This window comes from Lepidochelys kempii, chromosome 5 (assembly GCF_965140285.1).
Source record: "Lepidochelys kempii isolate rLepKem1 chromosome 5, rLepKem1.hap1, whole genome shotgun sequence".
In the NCBI taxonomy this organism is placed as follows: domain Eukaryota; kingdom Metazoa; phylum Chordata; order Testudines; family Cheloniidae; genus Lepidochelys; species Lepidochelys kempii.
The window spans coordinates 69,726,979-69,745,999 of NC_136384.1; the positions used below are offsets into that span (position 1 = coordinate 69,726,979).

General features: G+C 36.5%; 1 protein-coding gene across 10 annotated transcripts in view; it reads right to left on the reverse strand.

The window, feature by feature from the left end:
• Positions 1-1,675: 1,675 nt before the first annotated feature.
• PJA2 (praja ring finger ubiquitin ligase 2) overlaps positions 1,676-19,021 on the reverse strand; it is a 117,247-nt gene continuing 99,901 nt past the window's right edge. For all 10 annotated transcript variants that reach the window (XM_073344665.2, XM_073344662.2, XM_073344661.2 and 7 more), the window contains 3 exons: positions 14,722-14,836; positions 14,278-14,399; positions 1,676-13,529 (listed from right to left, as the gene is read on the reverse strand). In XM_073344665.2, the coding sequence (XP_073200766.1) occupies positions 13,404-13,529; positions 14,278-14,399; positions 14,722-14,836 (363 nt within the window). In that variant the 3' untranslated portion in view covers positions 1,676-13,403. The remainder of the gene's footprint in view (positions 13,530-14,277; positions 14,400-14,721; positions 14,837-19,021) is intronic.

A 19,021-nucleotide genomic window follows, 5' to 3' on the forward strand; every position in this document is an offset into this window, starting at 1 on the left:
TTCTAGGGTTCAACTCACCCAGCTAAACATTACTAAATTTGCTGTGTTTAGACTCCAGTTTTAGAACATGTTAGATAAAAAAAGCTTCTTAATCCTATTCTAGACAAACTCTCATGGAAGGGGAAGACTGGCACTAAATCTAGACAGTCTGATCCTTACACTTACCATCGTAGGTGACAGCTTAAAAATACAGAGGGTGAGTGGCATTCACTGGGCAAGAAAAGCAAACAGCAACCCAAAACAAAGGACAAAAACTATAATTATTTAGAAACCCGATTACTGTTAATTGACTTTTCTGATAATAAACGTTTGCCAGCTGTCAAGATGAAACATCTGCAAGCTGCCTTTGAATACTAAGAAATGTCTTCACCCACTGGTATATGGGTGGGAAAGTAGTAACTTTCTGCACCTTCATGCAAAATGACAGTTTCTCATGAATATAATGACTATACAGATAATATTATGCCTTTTATATTTCATCTCCTAACACCTCAAATCCTGTAATTCACCAGTATGTCTTCTGTAAAGCAATAGAAAATATTTTTAATATTCATTGGTGCTTCATTCTTTTGCCTAGACATGCCAATTGATCCAACATTGAAATGTAAACAGTAATAAATGTTTTCCTATTCTCTTACACAACAAAGGAAAAAACAACACACTAGCAGCCTATTATTTCAATGCTGGTTTTGCCATATAAATTTGAGTATATACATTTGTCTGTAGGTAAATATTATTGAATGTTCATTTGCTATTTGAATTATTCCTCTGCTCAGGCAATTACTGTTTTAGAAGTTTGGCCACTCACCATTATCCCAAGTTACTCAATTCAGTAAGAAATTCATTGTTTAAGTTCTGATCTTTCTGTAAGGAATTTCTCAAATTTTCTATACTTGCTGTTATGGTTGAGCCTTTTCCTGTCTCTCACAGAGCTGAGATTGACACAATTAGCTTTTAATTGTGTGTCATGAATTAAAATCAATTTAAGGGCCAAATTTTAAAATAGTGATTTAGGTTAGCACAGAAAGTAGAGAAATTGCCCGCATAAAATCCAGTTCCCTATCAGCACATGGTTTACACACAAGAGGGTTTCCTAGGTGGCGAGTTGGAATATGCATATTTTATGTATGTACAAATGGGACTCTCATTTGTACAAATGGAAGCAAGTGATTGCGGGGGAAGACAGAAGGGAAGACTAAAAATAAAAAAACAGAGAAAAGGAAAAGACAGGAGGAACCAGAAAATTCCGGGAAGAAAACAGAAGTCAAAGTAAAGAGGCAAACGTTCATCTTTCTAGAAACACTGCCCCAGGTAATAACAGATAGGACATGTTACATGCAGTATGGCAGAATTACACATTGGGAAGATGCAAGAGTGAGAAAATAATCTGACCTAAGCTATGAAAAACAAACATCAAAGTGAAAATAGAGAGAGAAATAGAGACAGAGTGTTGACATTTCTTTTGGCATCAAAATGTTGAGAGAGATCTATTTTTCCAAAAGATTTATAGAAGGGGAGTCTCTGAGCCCCCTCAATTTAGGATCTTACCTTTAGTAAATGCACCTTCTTTTGATGTCTCTTATTCCATGTTCCCTTTCCCACATTTAACTCCCCCCCCCCCCCCCCCAAAAAAAAAGTCCACCTATCTCACTGTAAGCATTGTAAAACCTGCGTAATGACTAAACTGAACACATGTTGGGTTAAATCTGACCCTCAGTAGTTCTGATTATTATTTTTGTACTTTCCAGACGAATTAACTTCAGGTATTGCAAGTAGTTCCACTCAAGTGAGCTTTACTCACAGGAGTAAAGTTATGCTCCTGTGCAAGTGTGGGCCTAAATTTTGACAAAACACAAAACGTGTGATGACAAAGTGAAACCTGAGACAAAGAGTCAGAAATAACAAGTTCATGTGGTTGCTTTGGTTAATCATACACATCTCAATGACTTTGCATTTTAAAAAATAATTTGGTTTATAAATTTACATTGTTACTACTGATTATAAAAGTAGATTTACAAAACAGAATAGTGCTTTGCACTGTACAGAACTCACCTCTTTAACCATCGTTCACTGAAATGGCTCCTCTCATTCCCATCCATTTGTACTTCTCTGCTGCAGAGCCTCTCTCAAAGCTTTCAAGCTAAGGACTGGTGCATTTTTAACTAGTTATTTAAAACCCAGAGGAGAGTCTCCCCAGGTTAACATTACATTACTTCATTTGAATGACTAGGTCCCATTTTTATGATTTAATCAGCAAACATTCCCAACTCCCTTTCCTGAGCTAATTTTGTGCTTCAAGTTTGTAAAATAACAAAACAGAAGCTCGAAAGCTTGTCTCTTTCACCTGCAGAAGGTGGTTCAGTACAAGATATTACCTCATCCACTTTGTCTCGCTAAAACAGGTACAATCAGAAATACATGAATGGCTCTAGCCCACCTGTAATGCAGTCCACCGTGGTGATCTGAAGGGGCAACCTACTTCCAATACGTCTCACAGTGGCATCTTCCTAAACTAGCAAATGTAATCAAAATGTCCATTTTAGACAGAATTTGTTTTATAAGGAATTGACTGGCATAAGTAAATATATTTATTTCAAATCTATGCAAATATTGTTGCAGCTAGTATCTTTATACTATAATTTTCAAGAAGCATTAGAAAAACACACCCTAACTTCAGATTTTTGTAATGAGAATTCTGCTCATATGCAGTGAAGCTTAACTCCACTTTTACAGAATCATCTTACACATTAACAGGTCATAGTAGAATACTGTTATTCAATTTACAAGACAAAAATACTCCTTTTTGTACTTTTTAAAAAACTCATGTGGTTTTCCTATTTCAGGCTATCAAGCAGCCACTAGTGCCTAGCTGTTCTTAATCAGTGTTAGAGAGAGAACGTAGGTGAGGTAATATCGTTTATTGGGCCAACTTCTACTGGGTGAGAGAGAGAAGCTTTTGAGCTTACACAGAGCTCTTGTTAAGCTCTGGGAAACTTAATGTTGCAGATAAATACAGGATGGAACACCAGATTGTTTAGCACAGGGGTAGGCAACCTATGGCATGCATGCCAAAGGCAGCAGGTGAGGTGATTTTCAGTGGCACTCACACTGCCCGGGTCCTGGCCACCGGTCCGGGGGGCTCTGCATTTTAATTTAATTTTAAATGAAGCTTCTTAAACATTTTAAAAACCTTATTTACTTTACATACAACAATAGTTTAGTTATATAGTATAGACTTATAGAAAGAGACCTTCTAAAAACGTTAAAATGTATTACTGGCCCATGAAACCTTAAATTAGAGTGAATAAATGAAGACCTGGCACACCACTTCTGAAAGGTTGCCAACCCCTGGTTTAGCATAAGTAGTCAACAGGGACTATTCAAGGTATTGTTAAAATACTAAACATTTCATCTTTTGTTTTCTTTAATAAAAGAACCTGGTGCAAAGTACCCAACCTTAAACTTTTAAAAAATTACCTTGCTCCTACAATAAAGTGTAATTGACTTTCTTTGAAGCCTTTGGGAAAACTTCTGTCTGAATAGGTGAAATATGGTTCAGTTTAACAGCTGAAAACTGTGCCCGCCAATTCTATTTTTACCTTTGTTTAAAGGCTGTTTAAGAAACATTGGGCCTGATTCTCATTTACATAAAGGTCCCTTCATACTGCTGTGGCAGCATAAATTACTTTTACATCCACTTTAATGCAGTTTTATGTTGCCACCCCTGTGCAGGACTTTAGTGTAAATGAGAATCTAGCCCCTTATGTTTTAGCCTTTAATGTATGAGACACCATTAAACCAATGCTTCTTACACAGTAATGATACCAAGGACCTCTACCTCGAAAATACACCTACTGAAATGTTTAAAGCTAATAGTTTTAAAAAAATCACTTAATTTCCAATATGGAGTTTCAGCATGAAAACAAAATTTGCAAATACATATTATTTCTTTTTCTGTGTTTTTATTGTACTAGAAAAAGAAAGGAATACAGATACCATCTGGTGAAATTCCTCATTCCTCTGGTGAAATTCCTTTCACCATCTGGTGAAAGTCTCCAAGCATGGTATTTAAAATGAATATCAATTATCAGGAAGTAAAACAAGGGAGAAATAAAAACCTGCTGAACAAGAAAGGAACTGGCAGGGTGTATTCAAACAACGCTGATAGATAATGCACATCATTGCGTTTGATATATACACACAACCAACGATTGTATTGGGACTGAATATCCCACCATACTATACCGAACAGTGCTTAAGGAAGTGGAAAGAGGGCTTCCAAATAATTTCAGATGGATCAGACTTTTGATGGAGGCTCACTATCAGTACAGTACAAGGAAATGACACCATGTCCTGGACTGGATAAAGCCAAAAATTATAAGTGGGGTTCAAAATTTTATTATACAATTATTTCCACATAAAAAATAAAAAAAAAAACAAGCTGAGGTGGGCCAGGCGAATCCACTAGAAAATGAATAATTTTGTTTTTGTGGAGAAAGATGGCAGTTCTTCCTATGGCCCATCAATAAAATAATGTGTCATGGAACAAGTGCATAAGACACAAGTCAAATTCTGGATCTGTATTTAGTTGCCCAAAGCACTGGTAAAAAGTGTCATACTGGTCAGGATTTTCAGAAGTGCCTAAAGGAGAGAGAGGTGTGCAATTCTCACTGAAAGTCAGTAGGAGTTGAGCTTTTTTGAAAATCCCCATCATTCACTATAAAAGAAGAGGTGCATCCAAATGATCACAACCCCTCCAAAAATAATTTACATATTTCTAATAGAAAATAATATTAAAAAAAATTAGGGCAGCTCCCAGAAAGTCAGTTATTGCAAAAATGGGCATGATGAGAGAACTTTTACGGTTCTTTCCAGAAAGTCCAACAGGCACAAATATTCCACTCTCTTATCAGTGTCTAGTATGTTGTCACCTGATTTGTTAAATACTGTTTGTTTTTTAAACTAATGAACATAATCTGAAATAGTTTTTGTGAGACAGTTGTCTCTGCATTGAATAGTTAACAGGCAACCTTTCCCCCAACACAAAGGAAGCAATAATATTGCTGCAAGACTAAAGAATATCTTATAATCAGACAAGGACAGATGACAGAAAGAGAAAATTTCTTGTTTCTTTAAGTTAGAAATTTTGGAGTGCAGGCATGCACTTTGGATCATACATTATGACTCTGATCCTCCAAACACTTATACGTATTCTTAACTTTAAAATTAAGCACTTTAAACGTAAGCATTTGCATGTTAGAAGGATCATGGCCTATAATATAGTTGTGAAAAAGGAAGTCTTTGCATGCAGTATAAAGTACATTGCAAATTCCAATTACAGATGCTACACTCATAAAGGTATATTTAGCAGACAAGACAATCAATAAAGCAGCAACCCTGAAAGGAAGAGGCTTCGAGATGTCAAAAAAAAAAGTCATTTAGTGAGCAAGCATGCCTGGTTACTTTGGTAGATTTGCATATTACACCCTCCCACATCAGTCTGCTCACAGCCTTTTCCTTCAATAGCAACAGTCCCCGTCATAGCTACAAAACCTCTGATTGTTTACATTTTGCTCTAGTTAATTTGATTTTGGAGCTGGTTCCTCTTATGATTTGGTGGGGGGCAGGGTATAAGAGAGGCGCTGGAAGTGTATTTAAATAGTTTAATTTACTTACTTTTTACTGTTGTGAATTTTATTTTTTGTAAAAAGCAATCACATCTTGGAATGGGTACTTCTATTATCTGTTTTAAATAAATCAAAGTAAAATGAAATGTAAAAAGTAATAATTTTAAATCCATCAAAATGTGACCTCTAAAAATGTGGGTATGGTTCAGAAGAAGAACCAGGTCAAAATGGGGACCAATTTTTGTTTCAATTAGTTTGGATGGGATTTTCAAAAGCATTTAAGTGAGGGATGAACTCAAGTCACATTGACTTTCAGTGTGAACTAGGGACTTTTGAACATTTCACTCATTGCTCCTAATCTCTGATATAGTTTCATACTTATTAAGGCCAGAGGGAGATCGTTATGATCTTGATAACAGAGGCCACAGAACCCCACCCACTAATTTCTGTATTCTTCTGGTTGAGTTACAGTGTATTTTTTAGAAAGACATCCACAGTCTTGATTTCGAGGAGGTGCACCTTGTGGAGATCCTCAATACTCTGCATAATCTCATTAAAACTGAATCCACAAGAAAGGAGTCATACAGGTAGCTCCAAGGTGCAGGAACAACCATGCAATCAAAGAGAAAAGCTCTTCATTTTGGCCTTTTTGGTTTCTTCCTTCTCTTTTAGCTAAGATAGGAGGTAGTATAAATAATATGTAATTCATTCCATTTCAGTCAAGTCTTTTCAATCTTTGATTACTGTGATCCTACCTATTATGAAACTATCCATAGGTTCTAGAACTGTTTTCAGTTGTTGATTTTCTATCAAGCAAACCGTAATTCCTTTATTTTTTTATTTACAAAATGCTGAAAGCATCTGTCCATTCATATTTCCATATATTCAGTTAATAAACAAGCCAATTATTTGTGCATTCTGTCTCTTCAGAAAGGTTAGAATAAAATCTTGTTAAACTGGATTATTCTTATCCTGAGTGAGAAATAAATACACTCTTCAGATAAGAAGTCTATTCTGGAACTTTCCCATATCAACTATCCATTAGTGTGTGATAATATATAAAAAAGTTCACACATGTAAACATACCAGGCCCAATAGTTTCCTTAAGGCAAAGAAATAACACAACAACCAACCAAACATTTTCAGGCAATTGAAATTACACATTGTAGTAATTCCCAAACAAACATGTAAAGAAGAATTAAGGTTGAAAGTGTGTTTCAATACAGTCGGATGATACCAACCCAAACAGAGTTAATAGTTCCAGTTGCATCCTTTAACAGTTCATTTCATTTCCCCTCTTTCTTAAAAAGCTTCATCATTCACTTTTCTTACTTCAAACACCCTTTACAGGGTCCACCCATATTTAACTTGCCCCCCTTCTTTTGTTCTACAAAAAGAAATACATGCACAACAGCTTTTAAAAACTGGTGACAGCACTGTCCATTAAGATAAAATACTGAATTCTAGGCTACCGTAATCACACAGTACCTTGCTAGTTTTGTGAGAGTTTTTGTAAAAATTAGGTTGCTGTATATCCCCACTGCAGGCTCAAGGTAACATGGCAACTCTTGATGCAAACTGAATGGAACAGGTGTTGACGGATGCAAGAAAATATCTTCAGAGAACAATTACAGATCCAGTAAGTGAGTAATATAACCATTCTGTATAAAAGTAGTGCTGCATACAGACTCCTGGAAGCTAAAGAGCTCTGTTTACAAGATGTAAGTATCCACCTTATGCAACTCAAACATGCAACAAATTAAAGACAGAAGATAAAATATTTAGAATGGGTTTACTGCACAGAATTGGTCCCTGTGTTCTGTAATACCGAGAGAAGACTAGAAATAAGGTGTTATACACTGAACTTCCATACTAAGTGCTTTTATAAGAATGCAGACAAGAAAAATATTTATTTGAATTATATACAACTAGTTACTTCCTGTACAGTCTTGAGTGAACAAAGTCAGACTCTGAGCAGTGCATGCATCAGTTTCCTGATCAACTATTTCAAGCCTAGAATGAATGTGTAGTTAGAATTCTGCACCAACAACACTTGTGCATAGACTTTGTATTGTGAGAGGGAACTGTGCATCAATACCATACACCAAGGAGCCAAGTCCAGTAAATTTAGATGGGGTATATGAAGTTTTAGGGCAAGTGTTGTACCCACAGAAGCATAACATGGTAAGAAGGTGATGCTACCAATAAAGAATGGAAGCTCCTGATGCATCAAGCACCAAAGGACACATAAAGGAAATGATGAAGTGAGTGACCCAGAGTGGGCCACAATAGTCAACAGTGAACTGGGGCAGCTGAAAAACTCTCGTTGTCTCTGTCAAGGTTCCTTCCTCTGAACTCTACGGTACAGATGTGGGGACCTGCATGAAAGATACCCCTAAACTTATTCTTACCAGCTTAGGTTAAAACTTCCCCAAGGTACAAACTATTTTACCTTTTGCCCTTGGACTTTATCACTGCCACCACCAAACGTCTAACAGGTATATAATTGGGAAAGAGCCTGTTTGGAAACGTCTTTCCCCCCAAAATCCTCCCAACCCTTACACCCCCTTTCTTGGGGAAGGTTTGATAAAAATCCTCACCAATTTGCATAGGTGAACACAGACCCAAACCCTTGGATCTTAAGAACAATGAAAAAGCATTCAGATTCTTAAAAGAAGAAAAAGTAAAAAGAATCACCTCTGTAAAATCAGGATGGTAAATACCTTACAGGGTAATCAGATTCAAAACATAGAGAATCCCTCGAGGCAAAACCTTAAGTTACAAAAAGACACAAAAATAGGAATCTACATTCCATTCAGCACAGCTTATTTTCTCAGCCATTTAAAGAAATCAGAATCTAACGCAAATCTAGCTAGATTACTTACTAAGTTCTAAGATTCCATTCCTGTTCTGTCCCCGGCAAAAGCATCACACAGACGGAGAGAGAGGCTTTGTCTCTCCCTCCCCCCAGCTTTTCAAAGTATCTTGTCTCCTTATTGGTCATTTTGGTCAGGTGCCAGCGAGGCTATCCTAGCTTCTTAACCCTTTACAGGTGAAAGGGTTTTTCCTCTGGCCAAGAGAGATTTTAAAGGTGTTTACCCTTCCCTTTATATTTATGACAGTCTCAAAGGGGTACCACCAGCTGAAAGACAATGGCAGGTCCACAACGAAAACCAAAGACAACCAATACCACAGAGAAGCCACTTGAGGCTGGATAGAAAAAAATCAAAGAGATCAAGAAACTGAAGAAATAAGCGTACATTACTGCAGATCAAACAGGGAACTCCCTAGCCAAGCACAGTCAGTATAGAACTGGATGAGAGTCTTCGAGAGGGCACAGAGATATTGACAGTTGGTCTTAGAATGAGGTTGACTCACCAGCGCCTCAAAGGGCTAACGAAATTTGATAGGTAGAGAAGCTCCATCCTGTATCGCACTAGGGAGCTGGACCCAAAAGTAGAAATATGATCTCTTTGCACAAAACTATTCCCAGTGTAGTAGGAAAACAGCCTGAAACACAAGCCCTTGTATTAGAGGCCTGGTCTGAGGCAGAACCTACTCTCAGAATCTGGCAAGAAAAGGGCTAATATTACAAAAATACACATTCCTAAGAAGTGCTAGTACTCACACAAACACATCCTGATATCAAGTGGTACCAGAACATCCCAATATCAAGGATGGTGAAAAAACGTTCCCCAGGGATAACAGGAACACGCTGACCCCTCCCAAAAGATAAGGTCAGGATAACAGTACGTAATAGAAACCAATGTGTATAATGTGATGGGTAATAACTAGCCATGTCAGGGGGCAGTAACTATGTCAGATGGACAGTACTAACTTGTTTGTATAGGGATATAAAAGATGCATTTCAGAGAGAGTATCTTTGTCTGGCCTAGGGAAGAACGGAAATTCCCGCCATTCACTGAGCTGGTCCATTGTTACGGGCATACATGTATTAGTGGTCCAGTAGAGTCTGCGGGATACTAGTACCGTACTTCGTCGACAATAAACCTGGCTGGGTGCCTTCGTCCCTCAATGGATCTTGTAGTCACTGGGCAGTTCACTCAAGGTCTGCCATGCAAGCTGTCTGCGCAGGGCTGGGGCAGCACACAGGAGGAACACACACAAGCAGCTAAACATCTATCAACATCTAACCACACCATGTAAACTCATGTTGTTAGAGTTTGCCTCCATGTAGAAAATATTTTAAAAAACCTTCAATGACCATGACCCTTCAATGACAGCAATGCCATGCAATAGCTTGAAGTGTAATACAATATAAAGTTTTTAGCAGTGCTACACTAAAATTCCTGTTAAAACAATTTTTTATGTAAATAGTTTATTTGGCTTGAAAGGAGACTGGCCTGGACAGAAATATATGTACAATAACTGATTTAACCTATTAAGTACATATGAGAATTAATAAAAAGGATCAAAAAGTTGCCATGAATATGGCATGAAATCATTTAAGAGAAAAACTGAGTTTCCTCTGGAGGGCATCAAATAGGGTAAAACAAAATAACAAACAACCTATTGGTCTGGGTAACAATCGTTATCATATAGTTTTCTCAGAGCTTGATAAACTGAGATATGAACCTAACTATCCCTCATATGTATTAGACAGAAGCAGTTACCCAAATCAATGGTTTTCATTATTTTGTTTTTCTACCTGAAACTTCAGTTTTGAATTTTGGTATCTTGATGTTTAGGTAGATTGGCTGGGCTTGGACAACCTGTTTTGGCAGTTATGAGATATTAATATTGCAGAATTGTGTGTGCGTGCTAAAATTTCTAAAAATTAAATTAAAAATTCTAAAGAGCACAGTGCCACTTTCTCAATGGCTGCCATTTCAACTGTGATACCTGGAATGTAATTTCTTCAGGATAAAAATACTCCAAGTGATTTATTGACAACATACATATTTCTCAAAAGGCTGTCTTGGCACATATAACGAACCTGTGTAGTAAACAGAAATCTCAATCTAAAAGCATCTTTCAGGAGTTTAAGCAACGGCAAAATTAAATTTCTTTTTAAAAAGAAGGACACATTAAACAAATTGGTGGTCTCACTGAAGTTCCCAGCAGAGAGGAGTCTGAATAGACATGAAAACTGGATTGAACTACCCTCTTGCCCCTTGAGGAGGTTTCTTTCATTTAATAATGGCTATCCCAGAAAGCTTCCACTATTCCAGCCAGATCTACTTTGTTCACAAATAGAGAACTTACTTTCTTCGGCTGTCTTTTCCAACCAAAGTCTCTTTCTTTCAACGTATATGGGGGAGGAGTGGGAAGGGGAGGAAGAAGGAGAAAGGGAGGAGGGGAAAGCAAAGTGAGTAATACTATATTTTTCACTAACAAAAATCTGCATTCTAATTTTGGAACTAGAGGTGTTTTATTACAATATTAAGTGCAGTCAGTTTATATCATATATTTAACTGCTTTTGGAGAATGAATATTGTATTAACAACAAAAACATTCAAAATGGGGTAGTTTGTTTTGGTGCTGCATTTTTGTGGTCTTTTTTTAAGGAGACTCTGCAATATATTGCTGTACGCACAGAAGACCAAGAATAAGTACTTTTAAATAAATGAGCGTAACTTGTCACGTTAATCTGTCTACATGGGTAAATAAGTAAGAGCTTGAAAGTTTTGTTTTATGTAACAGGGAAGAATAGAAGTATTTCGTCTGGTGATTGATCAGAGTTCCTTTATAAGATGATGAGTGGACTATTCTCTGGGAACAAAGTTATAGCCTACAAAAGTCTCTTTGAACTGATTACGGACAGAATATAGTGCTTTTCAGAGCACTTACACCCATACAGGAGCTATTTTGGCCAGATATATTTTTATATTCAAAGCGGAAACTTGCATGTCCATAGGGTACTGCTTCCATAATGACCAAAACAATAGCTATAACATTTGGAGAACAGTTCATCATTTGACTCTTCCTCTTTTTTGTGTCAGATATAATTCAACTGGTAATCTTTTATTATGATCTAGTATTTATTGATTCAACCACTAGTTAGAGAGAGATTTTGTGTGTTATCCCTCAATTAAGGACCAGGATTTTGAAAGGTATACAAGGAAGACCTACAAATACAGATTTTAAAAAGTAATCTTTCATATTTCATGTATGACCTTTGGACAAGTCACCTTATTTCACTGTTCTCCTGAAAAATGAGAATAATACTTTGCCTCAGAGTGGTGTTGTGAAAATATGTTAATGTTTGTAAGATGATCACATTTTTACTGTATTGGAGGCCATAATCAGGAATATTTCTGAGTAGCTGAAGAATGAGACCAGAATTTGTATGAAAAAGCAGTTATTTTCCAAGAGTAACTCTTCTCCAAGGACCCAGCCCAGTTCCATTAAAGTAAATGGAAAAAACTGCCACTGATTTTAGTGGGAGCTGAACTGGACGCCAGATATATTGCTCCCATGGAATCACGTTGTAAGAAACATGTATCTAACCCATACCCATGGAAGTTTTTGAGAGTTGGTTGTTAGAGGGAACGTACAATTCCTTGAGCCCAACATTCCTGCCATGTCCGCTTTGCTTTCTATGAATGCAAAAAGAAGAAGATGAAGGGTTATTGAGGAAATATAGTACAGTCTGAGACGTTTCTTACAGTCCTTTCAGTTTCTTGGTTTGCTTTTGCTTGTGAATATAACATCTAGTGCAATTGATTGCAGCCAGCAGAAATACTGGAAGTCTAACCATATCTTTATACTACCAGTAATGACTCTGTCATAATTATCTCACTGAACAGCTTATTCCATTGCTATATTCCATCCTTTGCCTCTGTGGTTACTACAGTATACCTGGTTTTTCTCAATTCAGTCTTAAGAGTCCTCACTCCAGTTTTCAGACAAAGATTCCCAGACACAAGAAACTATTTTGAACATGTTTGCACAAAGTGAGCAAACATCACCCCAGCCCCCTAAAACTCAAGACTGAAATATTTAGCATGGGATTTGCAAAAGAGATTAAAGGAATTAGGCATCTGACTCCCATTGACTTAACTCTTTAGACTCCTTTGAAAATCCCAGCATTAAGTTTCATACCCCACCTATTTATTTATTTATTTAAAAGCCAGATCATATGCTCAAGACTAGTGCAAATATTTCTAAAATCTCCACATTGTGGTATCCATAACAGATAAGCAATAGTTCACATATATGGGAAAAAGAATATTATGGAAAAAGTCATAAGATAAAAAAAGTGTACTATTATGCAGTTTATTTCCAGTGAAACCAAATTTTACTAAGGCTGTGATCACAGAACGTCTTCACATTTGATGCAAATATGAGAGATCAATTACAAAGTCACTTGGTGCAACTATCTTTGACAAAAACAAAAAAACAAAAAACACATTGTTCAGTTATATTATGTAAAACAGTTTATAAGCATAACTTTAATAAGATCCAACTGCACTGCAGTTGCAAGAACTTGAACACATAAAGTGCCACATTAATGATCATTCTTTTGACAAATTTAACGTAATACAAGCTTTAGATATTACGGTTAACAGCAAGATGTTCTACAGCAGAAAACTGATGCAAATTTTTCTAACTTTCAGTTTGAAAATTTTAGCTATTATTGTAAATCTAAACAGTTTAGAAAGTCTTACATTCTCTTTCTAAACTAAAATATATACTATATATAGCCTTTATATATAATATATTTTATATATAATTGTTTTCACATTGTAATTAAAACAGAAGAAATTTACATTTTTAGTTTGCTGGGGCAACATCTCATACCAGAGGTTACTTTTATTGTGTTCCTGCAGCACTGTGGACTGGAGGGGAATCATGATCAGAGAGAAAGGAAGTAGCAGCAGCTGCTGCTTCAGGGAGTACAGGTGCAAGCACATGACGACACACCGGGCATGTTCCTGACTAGAAGAGACAAAAGAAACAGGTTAATTGCAAAGTGTGCGTGACTTTACATGTTTTCCAATAGCAATTCTCAACTGCTTTATTCACCCGTCTTTTAAATGTCTCAACCACTGAAGTTTTCATCCCTGTGCTAAGGAGACAATTCCACAACCAAACAGACCTCAGTCTAAATTTTCCAGTGCAATTTAACATTATTACTTCTAGTTAAATTGCTCTGAACCACCTTAAACAATTCCTCATCTTTAGTGATGTTGCACTCTTCACTCTTGTAGTTTGCTATTCTCTCTTCCTAGGCAAGTTATGAAGAAAAAAATAAAATTAAACAAGTTTAAGTCAATTTCTCCAATCCAAGAATAATTTTTTTATCTAATCCATTTAAATTTTCTTTTTTCCTCCTAGTAATGAGAAGCACAGTATGGTGTTCTGGGGGTTGGTCATTCTAAAGAATATTGGTACCATCACGGCTGCAGTTCAACATTAGGGCTGTACACACATTGCAAGCAACGTCTAAATTGTTTATGGGTCCTGTATATGTTAAATGGTCAAGACTAACCAACTTTGCTCTTTGCATACTCCTAGGGATTTCTTTTCACCACCAACAAAATTGTTTCTTAAAATATTAAAATAATCCAATTAATTATTTTGTGAAATAATCTCGTAATAAGTTTTCAGAAAAAGATGCATGTTGTTCTAACTGACAGAGCACAAACTCACCACTAGTCCCGCAAGCAAGCAAAGGAGAACTCACCTTCTGTAACCAAAGTGTTACACAGGGTTTGTGAAAGAAATGATGACAGGGCAGCTCAGTTATTATTTCTTCTTTCACATACTCACTGCAACAGATAGCACAGCACTGCTCCTGACCAACAGCTTGAGGGGGAAAAAACAAAGACACATCACAAATTTCAAAATTTAAGTTTAATTAAAAATCAAGTGAAATATGTTAAGAAGATATCAGTGGCTAATCATAATATGATACAGTTTACCAGACTAAGCAAGTCATTTTCCAAAGTGCCCTTATGTTCTACTCAGAGTGAACAGATAATTTCTGAATTTACCACTCAGTATTGTGCTGCATAACAGAGCGTCAGTTTCCTTTAAATACTGTATGTACACTACCACACTATAACAAATTTAAGCTTAGATACATTTTGCAGGAATTAAAATTTTTAGTGAGCTGCTTTTTCCATACCATTGTGATTTTCTGTAATAACAATCTGTGGCAGACAGTCTATGCTTTCTTTGCTGGCTGGTGGATGAGCTTGCTCAACATCAACGGCAAGAGACTCCAGATGTGCCAAAGCAGTCTAAAAAGGAAGTTTTTATTTTAAAAAAGTTACGTTTCCATATTCATGACAGAGATACTTCACATGTAAAAAACCCACCAGACAAAAAAAAATTAATATAGCTATTGTGTTGCTTTATTAAGCAAAAGGATTACGCAAGTTTTGTAGAGCAGCATTACTGCTAGATTTTTACAGGTCAAATGGAACAGAAACTTAATTGATTGGCTACTTATTTCTGGATCCCTGGTTTCAAATATCAATTAGGTTATTAGCAAAGAGAGTTATGGTCTCAAGCTACTCCCTAATAAATATTTACTCATATTATAAAGTGGCTGAACAAAATGGCATGAAAATGTCTTTTCAGGAATGACTTAGAGGATGCAGGAGGTCAGAATTGACTGTTTCCTTCGTAACACACTGCTGTTGTCACCTTCTGAAAGCAGTACCAATGGCTTCATGTTAACAGATTTCCCAGTTTCAACTACAACATAGCCCAAAACTATAAACGAGAAATTAAGGCTAATTGTAGTGGGCTTGACTATGGATCAGCAGCAATACTAGTTTTTAGGAGGAAAGCAGAATCCATCGAGGTCATTATGCGGATGAGTGACATTTCACGAAGACTCAAATAATGCAAGGAGTAGGGATATTTCAATAGATGGTACTCTTCCCTGTGGCTCGCTACTCAACGGATGTATAGTGGTGAGTGGAGAAGCACTGTACTCTTTGAGGAGCCATTTCTTGGTTAACACTTACAACTTAAGATCTTGACCAATACAAGGTCATTAAAGATCACTTTTTCTAAGAGTAAGGAGTTAACACTGGTGTCCCTGACCAAATACGACATGATTAGTCACATTCTGTCCAACTAAAATTCATACTTCAGTTTCAACTAGATACAGTATTCTTTATTTTCTGACAACTTATGTGGCATAACGTAAAACATGTTCCATCTAATGTGTAGCTGCTTTTCAGTGCACAGAGAAGCGGACCCCATTTTATTTACTTACCTTATAATGATGTTGAGAGCCTTAACCAATTGTTTGTAAAGTATTTTACAATTCCTGGATGAAAGGTACTGTAGAAATGTACTGGTATATTTATTATTATTTTCTTATTTCCCAACTTAAAGAACATTTATTGCACTTACAACATGGAGAGCTGAAGCAAATGAACATAATACTGAGATATTATATGGCGTGGATGACATGTTAAATAGATTTTACATCTTAAAGATACAAAAAACTTTAAAAAAAAAAAACTTAAATCAAGCTAGAAAGCCAAGAATACTGGAATAATGGATCACATGCAAACCAGACCTTGCAAGTCTGGAAAAACAGATTTTAGAGTCAGAAGCCCATATTCACTGGACCAGCTGAATTCCGCTCAGCACAAATCCAGAGAGGGCGGAAACAAGGATGGCATTAAAGCCACTTTTGAGGGTCCCCAATCCTAGACCTCACATAAATGACAGCAACTTTTTGGCTATGCTCTCACTTGCTAGTTACCATTGGCCCCAAAAACCTATTCTGGCAGCTGAGGATCACAAAGATATAGCACGCTCCCATCTCATGTTCCTTATGCTGGGACCAAGGGAAAGTGGGATTGTGCAGGAACTCATACACCTCTTTTCAAGTAGCTGGTATAGCACAAGGCTGACTGAGCAGGAGAGTGAATCTGGACATAAATATTTTATTAAACTGGCACCACATGGCTCTTAATGCCTAGTACCTTCAATAATTATGATACTCTTTCTTTAAAAAGAGATTCTTATTGGGAAATAAATAAATATTTATCAATATATATTAACACAAACATATATTTCTGTACACGTAACAGGTGACAAACGTTCAAATACAACGAAACAAAACAAGTTAAGCCATTTTACACTGTCCTTCATTCTCCTTCATTCTTCCACCCAGAGACACATACTTCATCACTAACAAGCCATCCATCTTCTCACCAAAGAGATAAGCACAAGCTATTCATAAAAATACATTTTACTTTTAAGAACAGCACACTAAACTAATAAATGACATTTGAACAGGTTCCCAAGTTTCAAAGTTGAGGTTCATCAGAAAGATATTGGAATATGCATATCTAATGTGGACTCTGACTGAATACTTGGCAACTCAGGTCCCTAGTGTTTAAAATAAGAAGTCTGAGACTGAGATGAGGCCTCAATTTAAAAAGTTTCAAAATCCAGTAAAACCAGAAGAACTACTTTAGATTTGCATAAGAACGTACTTAGGTCAAACTGCAAATTCTTCAAATTTCTAAGGCACTTCAGCAGATTAAAGCGAACTAACATCTATTATTCCCCAAGGTGCACACTAGATGATAAGAAGAGACATAATACAACCCCCCTACACCCCCCAACTTGCTCTGAACCAAATTTTACAAATTTCAATTTAGGATGTACCTAACAATAGTCTTACAGTAGAACAATAGCAATTGAAATTGAACAGCTAAGATGCCACTTTAATACAGGCATGGATTTTTGGGGGGGAGGGGGGAGTCAGCATCCAATTTATTTATTTTAATGGACACAAAACTTATTAGGTTTGAATAATCTCTAAGAGTAATATTTACAGAAAATGTTACTGAGATCTACAGCAGCCAATTAATTACTAATTAACATAAAATACAAAAGGGGAAAGCACTCAATACCCTAAACTAAGGGACTACTATGTTGGATTATATCTGGATTTACTTTGAGTGTGTCCATCTCAATCTTTAAATAGGGAGAAAGTTTACAGAACCAAGTCCAACATTCTAAAGGGTTAGAATTGGTTTAATTTATGTTCCTGCATAAGATATTATCTTTGAGTGTTAATCTTAAAAAATATTTAAATCTTTAAATGCAGTATTACATAACTTAGTTTTAACATGAAAAAAACATCAAAAGCAAGAAATGGACAAGAAATTTGGGAAACCATGAAAATAAAAATCTGAAGGGTGGCATGGGGGAGGGGAGGAGGGGATAATAATTCATTTGATACTTTTCCCCAAGCCTAAATATCAAAGTAGTCCAAAGAAATGGCTATCCTGAAGCTACAAAATATAGTAGTGTATGTTATTAAAAACAGTTAATGAGAACACCTGGGAATCAACCTCAGGCCTCTACTTCTTCCCCGACTGACACATTTCCTAATTATTGCTTATTTTAAAGGTTTTTTTGCACCTCCTGTCTATAGACTTCCAGCCAGGTTTCCACTCTCATCCTCCTATTTGGGCCTACAGCCCATCTTGTACTCTGAAATGAGTTGAAAGATATACCAGCACTTGTTCTATAGCTTAATTAGAACAGGTGGAAAATTATCACAAATGGTTTATAAGATTAAGTTTGCTGGACACAGAAGCGGAGCTTTCTTTGACATTCAGTAAGATTCTGGAATCTATGAATAAACAATTGGCTAATCTACCAATTAGACGGGAGAAAAATGGATAGGGTCATGCTTAATTGTGACAGCTCAGTCTCTCCCTTTCCCAGAGTAAGATAAACTTGAATTTTTGCAATACTACAGTTTCCCCTCCCTTTCAAGTGCTCCTTAGCTACAGCAAATTGGTTTTGCTACGTAGAGAGATTTTCTCAGTAACTTCTGAGCTATAATAGCCTCAGATGAAAGTTAGGTTGTCATGGGGAAAGGTATCTAGCAAATGAATTTGCTAGTTCAGATAAGGAACATTAGACATTTTGGGAAGATTGGGGAAGGGGGTTTAAATAAATTAGTACCTCTGAAAGAATGAATTGCACTGTCACAAGACAGATAGGATTTTCTTGATGATATCATTAAAATCAACCCTACCAGTTCCTCAAATATCAAAAAATTGTACATAATATTTCAAGTCAGTGGTTAGACCAGGGGTCGGCAAACTATGGCACGCATGCCAAAGGCGGCATGGGAGCTGATTTTCAGTGGCACTCACGCTTTCCGGGTCCTGGCCACCGGTCCGGGGGGCTCTGCATTTTAATTTAATTTTAAATGAAGCTTCTTAAACATTTTTAAAACCTTATTTACTTTACATACAACAATAGTTTAGTTATATATTAGAGATTTATAGAAAGAGACCTTCTAAAAATGTTAAAATGTATTACAGACACACGAAACCTTAAATTAGAGTGAAAAAATGAAGACTCGGCACACCACTTCTGAAAAGTTGCTGACCCTTGGGTTAGACTTTGAGAACACCCTTAACCCCACA